Source organism: Marmota marmota, unplaced genomic scaffold (assembly GCF_001458135.2).
Source record: "Marmota marmota marmota unplaced genomic scaffold, marMar, whole genome shotgun sequence".
Classification (NCBI taxonomy): Eukaryota; Metazoa; Chordata; class Mammalia; order Rodentia; family Sciuridae; genus Marmota; species Marmota marmota.
The window spans coordinates 20,702,693-20,721,477 of NW_026000211.1; the positions used below are offsets into that span (position 1 = coordinate 20,702,693).

Sequence of the window (18,785 nt, forward strand, 5' to 3'; positions counted from 1 at the left end):
ATGGAACCATTTTCTTCTTTAATCCAAAATGATAAATGGCTACTAGGTCAGGAGATAGCGATCTTCGAGAGGACAAGAAAGACTAAGTCATTAATGAATGCTATTACAAAAATTTATAGAGCTGGTGTGAGTCATGAGAGGCATCCATGTAGAAAACAGACAGCTAGAGGTCTGGGGAATGTAGCTCAGTGACAGAACCCTTGCCCTAGTATTGCCTAGAATCCCTGGGTTCAATCCCCATTACAGCAAAACCAACAAACCAACCAACCAACCAGGTAGCTAGGAATGTGCCAGAGAGATGCAAAAATAGTCAATCATCAAAAAGTTCAAAAATCTTCGTAGGTACTAGAAAATCTCCTTAGTTCATTAAAATACCATGCTACCATACTAGATGTCAGAAAACCATAGTTCCATTTGTTTATAATTCTATTACAATTTTAGACAAGTCAATATGTTTTTTAAAAATATTTATTTTTTAGTTGTTAGACACAATATGTTTATTTTATTTATATGTGGTGCTGAGGATCGAAGCCAGGGCCTCACACGTGCTAGGCAGGCGCTCTACCACTGAGCCACAACCCCAGCCCCAAGTCAATATTTTTTTTGATCTCAATTTCTCATTTGTGAACAGACTAGACCAGTGGTTCTAAAGTTGTAAAGTTCTGCTAGGTGACATCCTAATATTTCTTACAAATTCTATTTACGCTTCTATAGGAGCTTTCTGGGGTTAGAATACATATAAAAGCTCCCATTCCATTAAATGCAACTCTATTGTTTTTTAAAGGTAAGATCTAATAAATAGGCCTTACCATAAAAAAAAAGTTTTAAAAAAACACAATACTTGAGAAAAAATAAATGATTAAAAATATTTTTAAAATTAAATTCAATATACATACAGTAGAAATGTAGATATTAGTTAGATAAATATAAGACAAGGTCTTAGACCTCAAAGAACAAATTACCTCAAAGTTTCAGTTTTTATGCACAATTACATTAACTCATAATTTTATGAACTACAAATTTTTACTGAATGTAATTACATTCACCTCTAAGTTCTGCCAGTGTATCAAATTTTACTAACATTTGATAGAAAAATGGCAAATGATAGTCAGTGACTAATGTTTATAGTTGCCATAATTTATCAGAGTAGGAAACATTCACAGTTACAAAGCAAACTTGAATTGCATTATGATTTCCATAGGGTATGCTTTTTAATGTCATGAATGAGTATGAAATATTTTGTCAATTATATATGCTGCATACACAATCCAGGGCTGCAGAACATTTTGGCCAATGATGGACCACATATATGACAGTGGTCCCAGAAGATCAAAATGGAGTTGAAGAATTCCTATTGCCTAATATTTTTACTATACCTTTTATATGTTTCGATATATAAATCTTTATTTTGTATTACAATTGCCTACAACACTTAGTACAGTAATGTGTTGTATAACTTTACAGCCTAGGAATAATAGCCTATACATATACCTTAGGTATGTAATAGGACATACCATCAAGGTTTGTGTAAGTACACTCTATGATGTTTGCATAATGACAAAATCACCAAACAACACACTATTCAGAATATCCCCATCATTAAGTGACATGTGACAGCATCTAAGGAATTATTATTAAAACATTAGTTTTTTCAAATCATTTAATAACTTCTAAAATATTATTGTTTCATCATCAACTCAAAATACCTTATAGACAGTATCTATAAAGCGCAAGTCATTCTTTGCTATCAGCTCTACGTTGGATTCCATCAGAAGTTCTGTTACATAAGGTGAGTATGAAGTAAGAGAATAGCTGATGATGGGCAAAGAAGCTGCTGTGTCTCCCTTTATCAAACTGTTAGAAGAAAAAAAGGAAACATTTTAATAAGCATAATTCTGAAAGCTCAATGATCAAGGTAGAATTAAAAATCTTGTAAATAATTTGTGACTTAAAACTAGAGCCATGATACAATTAGGTCGTACATGACCCTCCAGATTCTATCTCCCATTCTAAACCACTCTAGCATGAAACACTGTTATTCATGGTTCATCTACTTAAAAACTTACTTTAGCTCTTTAGCACCAACAGTCTATTTACTATAGTATTTTGTGGGGAGGCACTCTGAATGATTTGTGTCTTCCATCCTGGAGCAGAGAGGCATTGACATCTTGTAGTGACCTGGACATTGCCCCCGGTCCAGGAAGTTAAGGGCATGTCTTCAGACACAGGCATGTCGCTCCATGGCCCCTTGGATCAAATTACACTCACCTGTCCTTTGTAACCCTGCCCCTTCTGAACTTTTCTGGATGGAACTTTCTAAGAATAAGGGTCCCTGCAATAAAAGCCCACTATTGAATGTGCTTGCTCTCTCTCGCCAGCCTTGCATGACTTTTTATTGCTCTCCTATTTGAGGAGCCTGAGGCTGAGAGTGGAGAAGCCATCCTGAAGCTTGTTTAAAGGTAAAGTGTGTATCTGTGTTTTATTTGGTGTACCTGGGAATTCACACCACTGACCTTAAGTTCAGCTGCCTTCGTGGGTTGGGGGCAGCAGTATTTATTGATTTTCCAGAGCTTAGTCTTACCAGATTGACTTCATTTTCTAACACTTCACAGTGCTCAACAACACATGGTGGTTTTGCAAACACTTGTTACATTACCTTATTTGTTTTCTACACAAACTTACAAAAGTAAATATTATGAATTATAAGTTACAAATAAGGAAAAAGGACTAGAAAGAGTATACGCTATAATTAGGTAAGCTGTTTACAACATTCCACTTTTTGCTCAGTTGAAATCTATACCTTATTAGTTTCCCACAACAAAGCACATGATTTTTCACTTTTGTATTTCTTTTTGAGTAAAGCAATATTTTACTCAAAGAGGAAATTGCTCTGGCAACCTTCTCTATCTGAAATATAGTCCAAAAATAAAATGAAAGAAATACTGTTGAACAGCAAATCTGTTCATTTTATTCACTTTATGAACAGATAACAGCCAAGATTACATTAAACACATCTTATGCTAATTTCAATGACTTTGGTTATTCAGCTTCTAAGGACTTAGCAGATTAGAAACAGTAAGGAAAAAAAGGATAATACAAATCAGTAGTATATCAACACAAAAAACAGTTCATGGTAGGAAAAATTTTTTTAAATTTTACAGAAAAGGTAGAAAGAATCAAATTATGTAGGGAAGTGTTATATGTGTATTTGTATATGTGTGGTTGTGAGAAGGAAACAATCTGAGTCTCTGTGGAAGAAGCAACATTACCTCCCTTAATAGACCCTGCCAATATCACCATGTTTGGGAATAATCTAAGAAGTATTGTTCTTAATGATGCTCATGGTTCAATAAAAAAAATTAAATGTTTAAACACTGTTGTTATGGATATGAGGTGTCCTCCAAAAGCTCCCCTGTTCATGCAGGTATGTTTGGAAGTGAAATGACTGTGAGAGCTGTAACCTAATCAGTCCATCCAGGCTTGAATGAACTGATGGTTAATTACAGGCAGGTAGGGCATGGCTGCAGGAGGTAAGTCACTGGGGGCATGGCCTGGAAGGGTGCATCTTCCCTGTGGCCCATTAGCCACTTCCTCTCTGCTTCCCGAACACCTCTATGAGCTGAGCAGCTTTCCTCTGTTGAACCCTTCTATCATCTGCTTTGCCTTGCGCCAAGCACAGTGAATTCAGCCCACCACTGAGCTATAATACCATGAGCCAAAAATTAAGTTTTTCTCCTGTAAGTTGTTCTTGTCAAGTATTTTTGTCACAGCAATAAAAAGCTAACTAAAACTACTGTAGAAAGAACACAGGTCAGTATTGGTATATTTTCAATTATTCCTACCTAAAATGTCTTAAAATGATGCTCAAAAATAATAAGAAAAAACCTGTGTACTCAAACTGGTTAAGTCTTTACAAATTCTGGATATTTGAGATTTTCTTATTTTCAGAAGCCAAGATGACTGCTAAAACTATGGATTACATTTGTTTCATACCTTTGTTTCTTACAAAGTAATAGTAATTAAACTTTCTCCTTATTCTCACTATCCTTTTTACTTACAGCCTTCTCTTGGGATTAGTCCTCCCTAGTGTATAATTAGAATATCCATTCTCCTATGAGGATTCTACTTAGTCGTTAGTTTAATTCCACTACTTGAATATATACCTAACCTGGACTTGTCCCTTGATACTCTTCCACTCGATAAATGTCTATCAACTAACCAACTCCTAATATATGCCGGGTACAATTCTAAATGTAGAGTTTCTGTAATGAACAAAACAAAAATCTCAGACTTCAGCTTCCATTCTACTGGGAGAAATATTTAATCAATCAATCAACCAATGATAATAGGTAAGAATATGTGCTATGAAAAAACAGATAAATTAAATATAAAAAAATATAATGATTATCACATCAGATGGGCATTTATAAAGGAGAACGTATGTTGCTATATTCTACAAAAAAAAGCAGCAAGCTCTCTGGTTATTTTGAATATATTAAAAAATAAGAAATATGATTCAACTGAATGAGTAGTAGATTATAACTAATAAAATCAGTTTGTCATATTTCTATAAATTTAAAAGTTATAGAGAAATAATACTTTATACTAGTGTATAATGCACTTATATAAATAGTATCTTAATTCTCTTGGGTTGGAATTTCTCACTAATCAATACTTACATACAAACTTCTAAAATGTCCTTTCTCAAATATTTTAAATATTTCAAAGGAAATTTAAATAGGATAAAATCTTTGTTTTTATTTAGGTATTCCCTCTAAATTATTATCAAAATAATACAAATAAGTTTGATATTATAACTTACCCTACACAGTCCACTTCTTCAGGATAATTTAGCAAGCGAAGCACTTGTTCTAGGTTCCGTAAGCTTCTTTTTAAGTCACCTGTTGCCATTATTTAACATTAGATTCAGCTCCAACTCTTGAAATAATCTAATTTATCACATAAAAATAAAAATCCAAGAAAGAGTGGTTAAGTCAGTTTACATTTTGAAATTTCTCTACTCTTCCTTGTTCATCTCTCTCATGGGCACTTGCTATGTTGATTTTATCCCAGCTCTATTTCTGCTATTATCTTTCCTACCTGTCAAGTACTTACTGACTTGTATCTACTATAAATTCTAGAATGTACAGTGAGCTTCTTTCCTACCACCCATTATCTTTCCCTTGCAAAAAAGTTTGCTTTATGTTCATGTTCTTACAACGGATTTCATATGACATTCTCCCAAATGTTTTGCTTTGAACAATAAAGTAGAATTTGGAAAGACACAGCAAGTTAAAATGGCCTCTATCAGTGACTATTTTACATACTTACATAAGATTTACATGATGCAATCAGTAAAAAATGAAGACACAGAAATCTGGCAGAGACATAGTCATTATTCCTAAGGCTCTGACCTCACACAGTTGCCAATCAGATGCTTTCTTTACAAATAAATATAGATGAACAAAATCCATTAAATAAATAAATAAATAAGTTCAAGGTCTACCTACATAAGACAGATTAAAAGAATATAGCTTCATTTCCATTTTCTAAACACCACTAAGATGAAAGTAAATAACTAAAAATTATATATACCCTCCAGGATAAAGACAACTGGAGGAGATTTAATGTGATAAAATAATAATCAACAAAATTATGGAAAATGGAAAGCAGATGGATGAGTGACAGCCAATCTAGCAGAGCAGAGAAAGAGCAATTTAGGAAACAATAGAAACTACATAGGTTCACAAATAAGGGGCACCAGATACTTCTGAAAGGTACACAAGTAAGGCCAAGAGAATGAAGTATAAGAAAAATTATTTGAAAGTCCATATAAGGTGTGTCTAAACCCTAGATGTTTACTTTTCCTATCCCCTCTGGTCTTACACCTCCAATAACTTGTTTGGCTAGGTAACTACTTCTCTCTTTTTCTGGAAAAAGAAAATAAATTTACATTCTGAGGAAAATGAAACAAAGAGATACCAAACTGGGAAACATCAGGCAAGGCAAAAATATAGAACAAATGCTAGAAGGAAGAAAGATTAAAGAAAAAAAATCAAATAGTATAATTTATTCCTACACCTCAGCTTCAAGATAGCTATTAGCTAAACATATCCTTGATGACAGCAAACTGGCAAGTTCTACTCTAGAGAAAGTAGATAAACCTAGAGAAAAATATCTTAACATTGCTGACATTTGAGGGATATATCTACTAAAATGGCCAGGATCACAACCAATAAACCTACAGCAAAACTATCCCATTCATAGGCCCTAGTCAAGCACCTCTTTGTAGAGATTCATGTTTAAAACTGAATATATACCCAAAGATCAATAACTATTAGAAGAAAGCCTTCAGGATGTAGGCAGAGATCAATATGAAATAAATTTTTAAATGTGGTAGATACAGAATTAATGCAGAAAATAAAAGAAAATTTAAAAATGAAAAGTATAACACAGACTTATGATGTGGGGTTACATCCCAATAAACTTACTGTAAGTTGAAAAGAGTGATAAGTCAAAAATGCAGGATGGGATATAGCTTAGTGATAGAGTACTTGCCTAGTGTGTCTACAGTTGTAGGACTTTGATTTTCAGTGCAATTCTCAGTACTGAAAATGAAAGAAAGAAAGAAAAAAAGGAAAAGAAAGAAAATGCATTTATTATTCTCATTAAACACACTGTAAAGTTGAAAATTTAAGTTGGAACTTTCATTGTAAGCTAGGGGCCATCCATATTCTCAATAAGGTTAGAAAGAATATTAAAACTGAATTGGGGGGATTGGGGTTGTGGCTCAATGGTGTAGTGCTCTCTTAGCATATGAAGGGCACTAGGTTCGATCCTCAGCACCACATAAAAATGAATAAATAAAATAAATGTATTTTGTCCAACTACAACTAAAAAATATTTTAAAAAACTGAATAGAAGGCTTAAAAAAGAATGAAAAAGTTTATCATAATTTAAAAATGAGTCAGAGACTGTCAGAGTGAATTAAAAAAAAACAAGATCCAACTATATGCTTTCTGTAAGAAGACCATTTTAAAAGAGACACATATAGATTAAAAGCAAATGGATAGAGAAAAAAAACATGGTAAGACTCATCAAAAAAGTGTGAATAACTATATTAAGTTCAGACATAGCATATTTTACAATATGAAAAGGTATCAGTGATAAAGAGGGACATTACATGATAAAATCAAACTCCAAGAAAATATAATAATCCTTAACATATATGCACCTGACAAAAGAACATCAAAATATGTGAGAACTGCGGGGAGAAACAGATAAATTCACTATTTTAACTGGAGACTTCTGACACCCTTCTATAATAAATGTCCAGATCTAGCAGACAGAAGATAAGTAAGGACTTATGACACCATCAATTAACTGGATATAACAGATATCTAAAAACGACTTCACCCAACAATTGCAGAATACACATTCATAAGAACACATGGAACATTCACTAAAGTAGACTCATAATAGACCATAAAACACTGTAGCAAACTTAAAAGAATAGAAATCATACAATGTCTGCTTTTACACTATAATGAAATTTAACTAAAAATCAAAAACAATTTAAAATAATAATAAAAATAAAAATTTCAATAAAAATTAGAAGATAAGTTTGAAAAAATAAATATATTATACAAAGGATGAAAAGATACAAACATGGAAAAGTATAAGAAAACCAGGGGATCAAACCAAAAGGTCTGACATCTAATGAATGGAAATTCCAGAAAGTCATCAGAGACAATGAGGGAAGAAGGTGTGAAATAATACAAAAACACCTCTTAGACCTAAATGTCATTATTTTCTAGACTGAAAGAGTCATTGAGTGATCAACATAAGTGAAATAAAACTCATGCCAAGATATATCAATGTGATGTATCTCATAAGAGAAAAGCAGTAGTTCTAAAAACATCCAAAGAAAAATAAATATATCACATATGAAGAGAATCAAAAGGAATCTCTATACAGACCTTATATGTTTTACAAAATTTAGTTTAGAAGGATCATGGATCTTAATGTATAATGTAAAAGTATAAAACTTTAAGAGGAAATATAGTAGAAAACTGATATGACCTTGAGTTTAGCAATGAGTTTCTAGATAATATCAATTTATAATCCATAAAACCAAAAAATGGTAAGCTAAGTTTCATTAAAATTAAAACTTCTGTTCTATGGAAGATATTGTTAAGAGAACAAAAAGAGGTTATGGTGTTACAAAACACATATTGGGTAAAGACTTGTTTCCAAAATATCCAAAGAACTCAAATTGAAGAGCATAAAGCCAACAACTCAATTAAAAACTGGGCAAAAGATCTGAACAGAGAATTCACCAAAGAGAAATACAGGTGGCATACAAGCATATAAGATATTCTCGCCCTGCATAAAAGTCAACTCAAAATGGTATAACACCAGAAGGTTTATAACTGTTAGAAAAGAAAACAAGAGAAATAATTCAATAGGAAGTACAGGAAACAACTTCCTAAATAAGACTCCTAGAGCTCAGGAAATAAAAGTAAGAATCAATAAATGGGATGGCATCAAATTAAAAAGCTTCTGTACAACAAAGGAAGAATCAGCATAAAGACACACAGCCTGCAATGGGTGAAAATCTTTGCCAGTTATTCTACTGAAAGATGATTAATATCCAAAAACATAAAGAACTAAAAAAGACTTAAAAAATTAAATAAATGGACAAATGATCTAACATACACTTCTCAAAGGAATAAATAAAAACCATTATATAACAATTATATTATAATATGTTCAACATGTTTAGCCATCAGGGAAGTGCAAATCAAAACTATACTGAGATTCTATCTCATCACAGTCAGAATGGCAACAATCATCAAGAATGTGAACAATAAATGCTGGTGAGGAAGCTGGGGAAAAGGAATTCTTACATAGTCTGGAATGTAAATTAGTACAGCTACTATGGAAATCAGTATGGAGATTGCTCAAAAAACTAAAAATAGAACTATCATATGATTCAGCAATACTGCTCCTCAGTATTTATCCAAGATAATTTAAGTCAGGACTTGCCCTGTATGTAAGAGGGTCTGGATTCAACCCCAAGCTCAGAGAAACAAAAGCAAAACAATATGAAACAATAATACCTGTGCCCAGAAGAATTAAAATCAGTATGCTTAGGGATACCTGCATACTCATGTTTATTGCAGCACAATTCACAACAGCCAAATTGAAACTGACCTAGATGTCTGTCAACAGATTAATGGATAAAGAAAATAAAGTATGTATATACACACTCACACACACAAAATGGAGTTTTACTCAGTAATAAAGAATGAAATTAATTATTTTATTTGCAGGAAAATGAGAACTGGAGGACATCATGTTAAGCAAAATAAACCAGACACAGAAAGACAAGTATCATATACTTTCTCTTGTATATAAAAGCTAGAGGGGAAATTAAAAAAAAAAAAAAGAATGTCATGAAAGTAGAAACAAACCATTAGAGGAAGGGACAAAGGTAGGGAAATTACTAGAGAGTAATACTGGTCAGATTATGTGTTATATGCATGTACAAATAGAATACAAGAAAACTCACTATTCTGTATAATTCACATGCACCAATAAATAAATTTTAAAAATTTTTATAAAATATTTAAATAGATGCTCAACATATCATCAGGTAACTGCAAATTTAAAAATAAAACAATGAAATATGTGTTAATCAGCTTTTCTCTGCTATGACCAAAATACTTGAGAAGAACAACTTAGAGGAGGAAAAATTTATTTGAGACTTAGGATTTCAGAAATGTCAGTCCATAGTTGACAGACCTCATTGCTCTGGGCTCCCAAGTTGAGGCAGAACATCATGGTCAAAGGTTCTGGCAGAGGAAAGCTATTCACTTCATGGCAACCAGGAGGCAGAAAGAGAAGGGGGAATGGGTTACAAGGAAGACAAACCCTTCTAGGACACGCCCCAGTGACCTACTTTCTCTAGTGACCTCCACTCACTAGAGTTACCACTCTGTTAGTCCATTCAAACTAGAATGGATTGATTTGGTCACAGCTCTTATAATCTAATCATTTCAACTCTGACTATTCCTGCATTAATCCAGGAACTTTTGGAGGACATGTCATATCCAAAGCATAACAAGATACTACTTCACACCTATTAGAATTGCTAGAATCCAAAAACAAAACACAACAAAAATAAGCCTATTAATAACCAAATGTATTTGAGGATATGAAGAAACAAAACTCTATTGCTAGTGAGAATTCAAAGTAGTATAGCCATTTTGGGAGATGGTTTGGCAGTTTCTTACACAACAAATCATAGTCTTACCACACATTCAGCAATTATAGTACTCATTTATCCACTAACTTAACAAAAATTTATGTATGAATAAAATCCTACATAATCAGTGTGTACAACAGTTCTATTCATAACCACTCAAAAGTGAAAGCAACCAAGACAACCTGAGGTATATTACAGTAATGTACATCCACACAATGGAATATTATTTAACAATAAAAAGAAATGACTTTTCAAGCTACAAAAGGACACAGATAGATCTTAATTAATATTTCTAAGCAAAAGCAAGTCCAAAAAGGCTACTAGACAATTTCAAAGAGAAGACATTCTGTAAATAGTAAAACTATAGAAACAATAAAAAAACACAAAGGTCAATAGTTGCCAGAGATTCAGAGGGAGAAGAGTAAGATATATAGGTGAAATATAGAGTATTAATTTAGAGAGATAATCTACTCATTGTGATATCTTATAGATAGATAAATGACATTATGTCTTCATCAAGATCCATGAAACTCTGCAGTCCAAAGAGTGAATGCTAATGGATGCAAAAATTTTAAAAATAATTTAGGAAACTGCACAGGATCGAGTGTAGACTGTGAAAGGGTAATCGAATTACATTACCAATGTATGAAACAACTGCATTAAAGGGGATGGGTGAAAGTGAATAGAGTCTGTGAGATTAAAGGCAAAAACAACAACACATAAACACTGCACTCTGGTTCATAGAGTTTTTGCCTACATGCATATGAGATAAAAATTCTGATACTCTTAAAGAGATATATTGAAGTTTAAAATTAGGTATATTGATGATTGCATAATGGGAACCAGGTTTAAGAGGAATTTTACAGGTAAGTGGAGTACACTAGAATTAGCTCTATGTGTTAACTGATTATAGTTAGAAACATCAGTATCAACATGTTTACCGTAATATTGATACCAATCATTTCAAATAGAAAGATTTATTGATATGTGCACACACCTGGAACAATCTTAAGCCAAAACCCCAAATCCAAAACACTCCTCAAACCTGAAGCTTTTAGATCATCATGTCTATATGCAAAAAGTTTCAGATTCTCAGCATTTCAAATCACAGATTTTTTGATTAGAGATGCTTGACCAATACCCTATGCAAATACTCCAAAATCTGAAAAACTCCAAAATTTAAAACACTATGATCCTCAAACATTTTGGATAAGAGATATTTAACCTGTGTAGTGCTCAATATATACACAAATATTTTGTTTCTCTGTCAAGTGAAAGTTTCTTGAAGTAACATCCTTCAGCAACAAGCATAGCAATCCTTTGGCAAACTAGCATCTAGATCTTGATGTCTACAATACAAGAAATCAGGGCTCCTTGAAGAAATGTTCAATTCTAGGACTGGGGTAGGAAATATAGAAGATGAACTGAAGCATTATGTAGTTTTCAGGACATACAAAAACACTCTACAGGGCTGGGGATGTGGCTCAAGTGGTAGCACGCTCGCCTGGCATGCGTGTGGCCTGGGTTCGATCCTCAGCACCACATACAAACAAAGATGTTGTGTCCGCCGAAAACTAAAAAAATAAATGTTAAAAATTCTCTCTCTCTCTCCCTCTCTCTCTCTCACTCTCTCTTTAAAAAAAAAACAAAACACTCTACAAAGAAAATTTTGAAGGGTTATGTCAAAGGGACATAGGAGCCAACAAAGAGTTCCTAATGGTTACAAACTGAAACAACTGGAGCACCAAAATTCGTAACTATTGAATTATAACCCAAGTACAAGACAAAATACAATCAATATAACCCAAACATGAAAGAAATAAAGAAAATCTTATAATGAACAATAGGTATATGAAAATATCCGACATTTATTTATAATTCTTAGAACATTAGTAATTGAGGGGAATTGCCTGCATTTGATTAAGGATATCTACCAAAAAAAAAAAAAAAAATCTACTGCAGCTGGGTGCTGTGATTCATGTTTGTAATCCTAGTGACCTGGGTGGCTGAGGCAGGAGGTTGGCAAGTCTCAGAATTTTAGCAAGACCCTTAGCAACTTGGTGAGATCCTGTATCAAAAAATAAAAAAGGTCTGAGGATGTAGCTTAGTGGTAGAGCACCACTGAGTTCAATCTCCAGTACAAAAAAAAAAAAAAAGAGGTGGAGTGAGGTGGGGGAGATCTACTACAAACATTGTATTCAATGATGAAATACCAAGTTTTCTTCCGAGATTGGGTAGAGGCATGCATATTTACTGTCATCACTTTTTTTCAACATTAAACTGGAACTCCTAGATAGTACAAAAATATAAGAAGGAAAAAATATTAAAAAGTAAGAAATAAAAATGTCATTATTGTTTGACATCACACTGAATAAACTGCATGTGAAAAAATCCAAAAGAAATAATAAGTAAATTTAGCAAGTTTGCTGAATACTCGGCCAATACACAAACTCAATTGCATGTCTCTGTATCCCTCAAATAATAGAAAATGTTTTTAAATGACATCTATCAATAATTCTCTATAGCCTCAATAAATATCAAACATGAATAAATCTGGAAAAGATGGAGGGATCTCAAAACAAAACTATAAAACTTTATTGACATGCATTGAAGAAGATCTAGAGAAGAGGCAACATTTTGATCAAAGATTGACTCAATAGATTATTGATACATAAATTCAATGCATCCCTGTTAATGTTCAGATGTGGTGTTCCCCAAAAGCTCACATGCAAGACAATATAAGCTTTGGAAGAGAAATGATTGGGCCATAGCCTTAACCTAATCAGTGAATTAATCCCTGATGGAATTAACTGAGTGGTAACTGGAGGCAGGTGGGGTGTGGCTGGAAGAAGTGATTCATTGGGGGCTTGGCTATGGGGTATATGTTTTTACCTGACAAGGGGAGGCTCTCTCTGCTTTCTGATTGCCATGTGAGTTGCCTCCCTTTGCCACACTCTTCTACCATGATGTTCAGCCTCACCTGAAGCCCAAAGGAATGGAGCCAGCCTTCTATGGACTAAGACCTCTGAAACCCTAAGCCCTCAAATAAACTTTTCCTCCTAAAATTGTTCTGGTCAGATCCTTTAGTCACAAAAGCAAAAAATCTGACTAAAACAATGCTTTCCTACTACCACTAAACAAACACACACACACACAAAACAGGTTTTTGAGGGTGGAAATTGACAAGCTGACTAAAATTTATACAGAAATGTAAAAGCTAAAGGATAACTAAGAAATCTTGAAGATCAAAATTGGAGGACTTAAATCATTCATTATGAAAATGTTTTATGAAATTAAATTTGGAATTCATGAAAAGATGTACAAACAGAATAATGACACAAAACCAAGTCCAAAACCAGCATATATATTGATAATAGTGACAATAGTGAGTAGCAGTGAAAAAACTATAGTCTTTTCCAATGGTAATACATCAACTAAATATCCACATAAATCTTGAAATCTATATTACAACCTTCACAAAGGGTTTATTGAAGATCTAACTTCAATAAAATACAATTAATATAATCCAAACTTGAAAGAAATAAAGAAAATCTTATAATGAACAATATACAAAGGCCAAACAACCAGGCTTTGTGAAGATCACAGAGGAGAATATCTTCAGGATCTCAGGAAGAGAAAGATGTCTTATGACTGATAAAATGAACCACATTAAAATTAGTAACTTCTGTTCATCAAAAGATACTCTGAAAGGTCATTGAATGGACGATGATGCTGGCAATACATATAACCAACAAAAATAATCTTATGTAGAACATGTAAAAAAAATCTACAAAACAATAAGGGGAGAAAAAAAAAGATGCTCAATAGAAAAATGGGCAAGAGATCACAGCAAAAACTATAAGACCTAACATGTAAAAAGATACTCAATCTCATTAATCCTTAGGAAATTATGAAGTAAATCCAAAATATGAGTCAGTAGTGCATGTGAAATCTTAACACAATTAGGTGAAAAAAGTAAATCAGTACAATTACTTTGTAAAATTTATTGTTGATATCTTCTAAAGCTGATGTACATAGGGATCTATGAAAGAGAAGTGACTCTGAAAAATGTACATAACAGAAACACCCAAACATACAAACATGCATGATCTTTGAGATTTTTTATAAAAGATCATATTTTAAAAAATCCCCTCTCCCAAAATAATACCATGAAACTTATTTCTAAATGACTCATTTTACTGAATGGACTACAAAATTCCCAAAGGAGGTTGTTTCCAAAGGAGGTTCATAAAATAAACACATAGACAATTTGTTAAGAACTTTTGCATGATGGAGATAAACAGGTTTTGAATCACAAATTTAATCAATAAGGCAAAATTCAAAAACATATTTAAAAATATCTACAACTATTCATTGACACTTCATAAAAGGAAAATAATACATAACAATACCTTGAGTAATGAATCTTCTGAGAATGAAGCTCCTTTAAAATGAAGTCATTGACATTAAAAACAAAACAAAACAGAATAATTCATAAATTAGGTGAAGTAGTTGTTATGATCTTTCCCCCCTAGTCTGTATTTCAGTAGCAATCAGAATATAAATCATTCCCTTACACACCTTGTCTGAATCTATACATAAAGAGGTATTAAGGCTACCAATTTGCAAAATCCTAAATTTAGTAAGCTTTCTATGTTAAGACCCTTGCCACCCATTTCTGTAGCCATTTCTCCAGGGTAGAGCAACTATTCCCTCTCTTGAGGAAAACTACTGTCCTATTTTTAGCCTGTTCTCCTTTAGCAACATGGTGAAGAATAGGTTCTTGAATAAATGTTTACCATTCTTCCATGATCACTTCAGTCACTATTTTCAGCCACTCAATTATACCACCTAAACAAATTTACATTTGTAGGCAAAGGGAATTTGGGTCGTAGTCAAATGGGAAATAACCAATCTCAAAATCAAATTATACAAAATACTGGTCAAGAAGGTAAGCTTTAGCTAACATCTTATAGGAGGCATGGGTGTAGATGGACATATGGAAACAGTTTTCCCAAGATCAGCCTTTATTTAGCTGAGAAAAAAATGAAATGGAAACTAATCTGGTTGTAACTGCCAAAAAAAAAAAAAAAAATTCTTGGATTCTGCCACTGAACAATTTCATATGTCTGAAACTCTTTCAAGTTCCAGACCTATCTAACTTCGTAAAATTCTTCTCAGGTACTTTCTTACTGAAAGACATTCTCTAACTTTAATGTAAAAGGTATCTCTCCCACAGATTTCGTTTAGTCCCTCCAAATGTATATCTAATCATCCCAGTACATGCAATTTTGTGGTATCTTTCCTTTTTCTGAAGTCCTGAAACACATTTCCATGTCTCTTACATTATTTCTACCTCTGGTAATGGAATTTCTGACAACAAAGTATGTCCCTGGAACACATCCTCTTCAGTACCAGTAGAATACATATTTTGAAGAAGAGTAAGATACAAGTACAGCTTGGATCTGTAGGTGAAGGAGATAAGTGATAAGACAGAATAGTAAAAATGAAGAAATTAAAAAAATTTGAGTATTACAGAAAAAATTTACAGCTCCTGCTGTACATTTCCATGAAGGGCTTTGCTAAAAAAAGGGGGGGGGAGAGAAAACACTAAAATTAAGATATTAAAAGAAGCTAATCTATTACTTATGCATATTTTAACAGAGTACTTTTGGAAACGAAAATTAATTTTTTACTTTAAAAAATGTGATTAACATTTTCACCTGATTACCCTTGTCAAAGAAAATTCAAAGGAGGCAATACTCAGCTTGTAGCACAGATTCAGTCATTAAGGTCTCAATATTGCTGGCTAGCTTCCCCTAGAGTTCTGTCTACAAGTCAAATCTGTCCGAGAGAATTGATGAGAAAGGGATAAAACAATATATACTATTAAGTAAAATATACTATTAAGTAAAATATTTAAGATTTTTAATGTAGCTCAATACCTAGCAGTTTAAGATCATTAAAATGATGCCTCCCAATGGGATGTCACAGGACTCAAAGTGATTTTTGTTAGAATCAAACAACTAAATTGTATACATTAGTGTGGATGGTTAAAGAGTTTGTGGCATAGATCCAACGATTTATATTATCTAAAAACCATGCGTCAAAAACAAGAGGAATAAAGATGAGAAAAAATTAAATTTGTGAAAATTTCCACAAAAGATATTAAGGAAACACTGTTCTAAGTGATATGGAGAAAAGTTTGAGGAAGGGAAAGCATTGAGGAAACTGGGGGGAAAGGGAATAACTGTGTAAAGGTTTGCGAATAATTCTGGAAAAATATTCTACGACACCCCAATTACAGAATATAAAAAAAGAATTAAAATTCAAGACAGTTCTTTTTACAGTGAGAGGAAAATCTGTAATTCTTATGATGGAGAAATATTTTAAACACCTGGAAAACGCAAGCAAGGAAAAGCCAACTACTTTCAACTCTTCCTTCCCATCAGTATTTTAGAGGAGCCCGATGTATCCTCAGCTCAGAGTATCCACTAGGAATCCATCCCTTACACTGATCCCAAGACTGTAACTTCTCTATCCTAAGCCACAGCTTAAATCTGATTAAGCAGCTACGATATTTTCTACCTCGTCGCTATTAAAAGCATACACCAGGCGGGTATACACGCAAGGCACATTCGGGATTCCCCTTCCGTAATTTAAGTTAAAAGGGTGAAGAGACAGACCTGCTCTTTCGCCTCCACCCGGGGTCTCGGTGAGGAAAGCAGAGAGAGGCGACTCTGTCCAAACTAGTGCGCAGCCCCGCAGGCTCCCTGGGGCTCACCCGGCAGCCCCCGAGCAAAGAAGACCTCTAGCCCAGCACGACAAGAAGGGGAGAAAGGGCATCTGTAACCGGAGCCCATCACCTGAACTAGTCTCCAGCAGGTACTCCCTCAAGGCCAGAGCTGGAGCCCCAGCGCGCTTCTCGCGCCGACCGTTTGTGTTGGAAGAACAAGTTCGAGCCCGCCGCGCACCGCGGCAAGATCTTCAAAGCGGCGGGCTCTTTGGCGCTCTAGGATTCCTCGCTGCAGATTCCATGGTCCGTTCGTCCAGACTCTGAGGTGACTTGACTCTGGCAGAAAGCCTCCTCAACGGCCAGGGCGATACTAAGTTGCAGATTATTAATCAGTATAATTTAAAAGGTCAGAATAGCTCGGACTAAGAAGCGAGAAACAAGGAATCTGTAGCGAATCGTAAACAACGGGAATTAAAGTGCTTCTTCTTTAAGGGTCAGAACCCGAACGTCACTTCCGGCAACAATAGGAAACGTCAAAACTGGGACAGTCGGCAGCTCTGGCTCCTGCAGCTTGAGGTGTTCCGAGTTCACACGGGTGTAGGGCTGTTTCTGATACTCTCGCCGCCGTCATCTTCACCGGCGTGAACTAGTAAAGTTTGGACACACTTCTCCATGGCCTGGGCATCAGTTCCTGGCTGAGCCATTTTCTTTTTGGCTTAAAGCCCCCGCCCAGAGGTCGATTCGTCGCGGCGGCGGTGGAGATCGCAGGTCGCTCAGGTACTAGCGTCAGCCTAGATATTTTATATCTATTTATCTCTTTTGCCTGTTTACCCTCACTTTTCTTCACGGAAATAAAGACAGCCAGTGCTTGCCAGTTGGCAGAAATTGGCCGATCTGTAAGAGTTTACGACCAATGACAGTGTAATGTATCTTGAGTGACAGCAGTTGTGGCTTATTAAAGTGAAGAATCAGTGCCATGAGGCGGGAATGGGCGTTCCTTCTGTTTCTAGGCCATTGGGGTATAGGTCAGCTTGGGACCCCAGTTGGTGACCCAGCCTCATTTCGAAATAAAACCGAGAAACAGCAAGGGTTACTTTATTTAAGCCCAAGTGTTGCTTTTAGGTGTTATTTGGGTGCCTTACCACATTTTTTTAGTTCTTTTATGAATGCAAATGCAGTTGACGTTACAACAAGCAAATTTTGGTATAAAATTTGTTAAGGTTTTAATTCGTCTTTTTTTGTTTCGTTGTAACTGGGCTCTAATCTCTCACATGATGCATAATGAATATTATTAATTGGACAAAATTACACAAAAGAATCTCAATTCTCTGTCATTTGACTTTTTTGGTTTTATTTTAGGTTCTGTGTGTCTAATAATTGAGTCTACTTGTTTTACAACTATAGTTTTTATTTTTAAGGATTCTAGGTGTTTCTCCCTGGGTTAATTAATCCTGACCTTTTATTGCCCGTGAAGCCAATTTGTTTTCCATCTCAGCATTTCTTTCTCTTTTAATGTTTGGAGTGTGGTAACTATATTTCTAAGATAAGAGATCACCCCTCCATAAAAATGACTTACAAATATGTCAGGTTTCAGAATGAAGAATAAACAGGTTTTGTTGTATTTTTCAGGTTGATTCATAAAATTTCATTTTTGTCTAGTTAACCTGACAATTTTTTTGATGAGGTACTTTGTTATCTATTGCTGAGTAACAAACTATGACCCTTATTTACCCCAGCTTAAAACAACAAACATCCATTATCTCAGTTTCTGTGCCTCAG

At 34.3% G+C, this 18,785-nt stretch overlaps 2 protein-coding genes across 9 annotated transcripts in view; one reads left to right on the plus strand and one right to left on the minus strand.

The window, feature by feature from the left end:
• Cep44 (centrosomal protein 44) overlaps window positions 1-17,269 on the minus strand; it is a 35,883-nt gene extending 18,614 nt beyond the window's left edge. For 2 of the 8 annotated variants that reach the window (XM_015486204.2, XM_015486201.2), the window contains exons 1-3: window positions 16,957-17,095; window positions 4,823-4,949; window positions 1,707-1,854 (exon numbers count right to left, since the gene is read on the minus strand). In XM_015486204.2, coding sequence (XP_015341690.1) covers window positions 1,707-1,854; window positions 4,823-4,911 — 237 coding nt within the window. In that variant the 5' untranslated portion in view covers window positions 4,912-4,949; window positions 16,957-17,095. Of the gene's footprint in view, window positions 1-1,706; window positions 1,855-4,822; window positions 4,950-6,558; window positions 6,609-14,682; window positions 14,715-15,615; window positions 15,736-16,956; window positions 17,096-17,136 lie in introns of those variants that run through there. The other 6 variants (XM_048791946.1, XM_048791949.1, XM_048791947.1 and 3 more) reach the window with 6 other exon arrangements.
• Window positions 17,270-17,532: 263 nt separating this feature from the next.
• Fbxo8 (F-box protein 8) overlaps window positions 17,533-18,785 on the plus strand; it is a 61,623-nt gene continuing 60,370 nt past the window's right edge. Inside the window, exon 1 of the mRNA XM_015486205.2 lies at window positions 17,533-17,783. The gene's annotated coding sequence lies outside the window, so the exon portion shown is untranslated. The remainder of the gene's footprint in view (window positions 17,784-18,785) is intronic.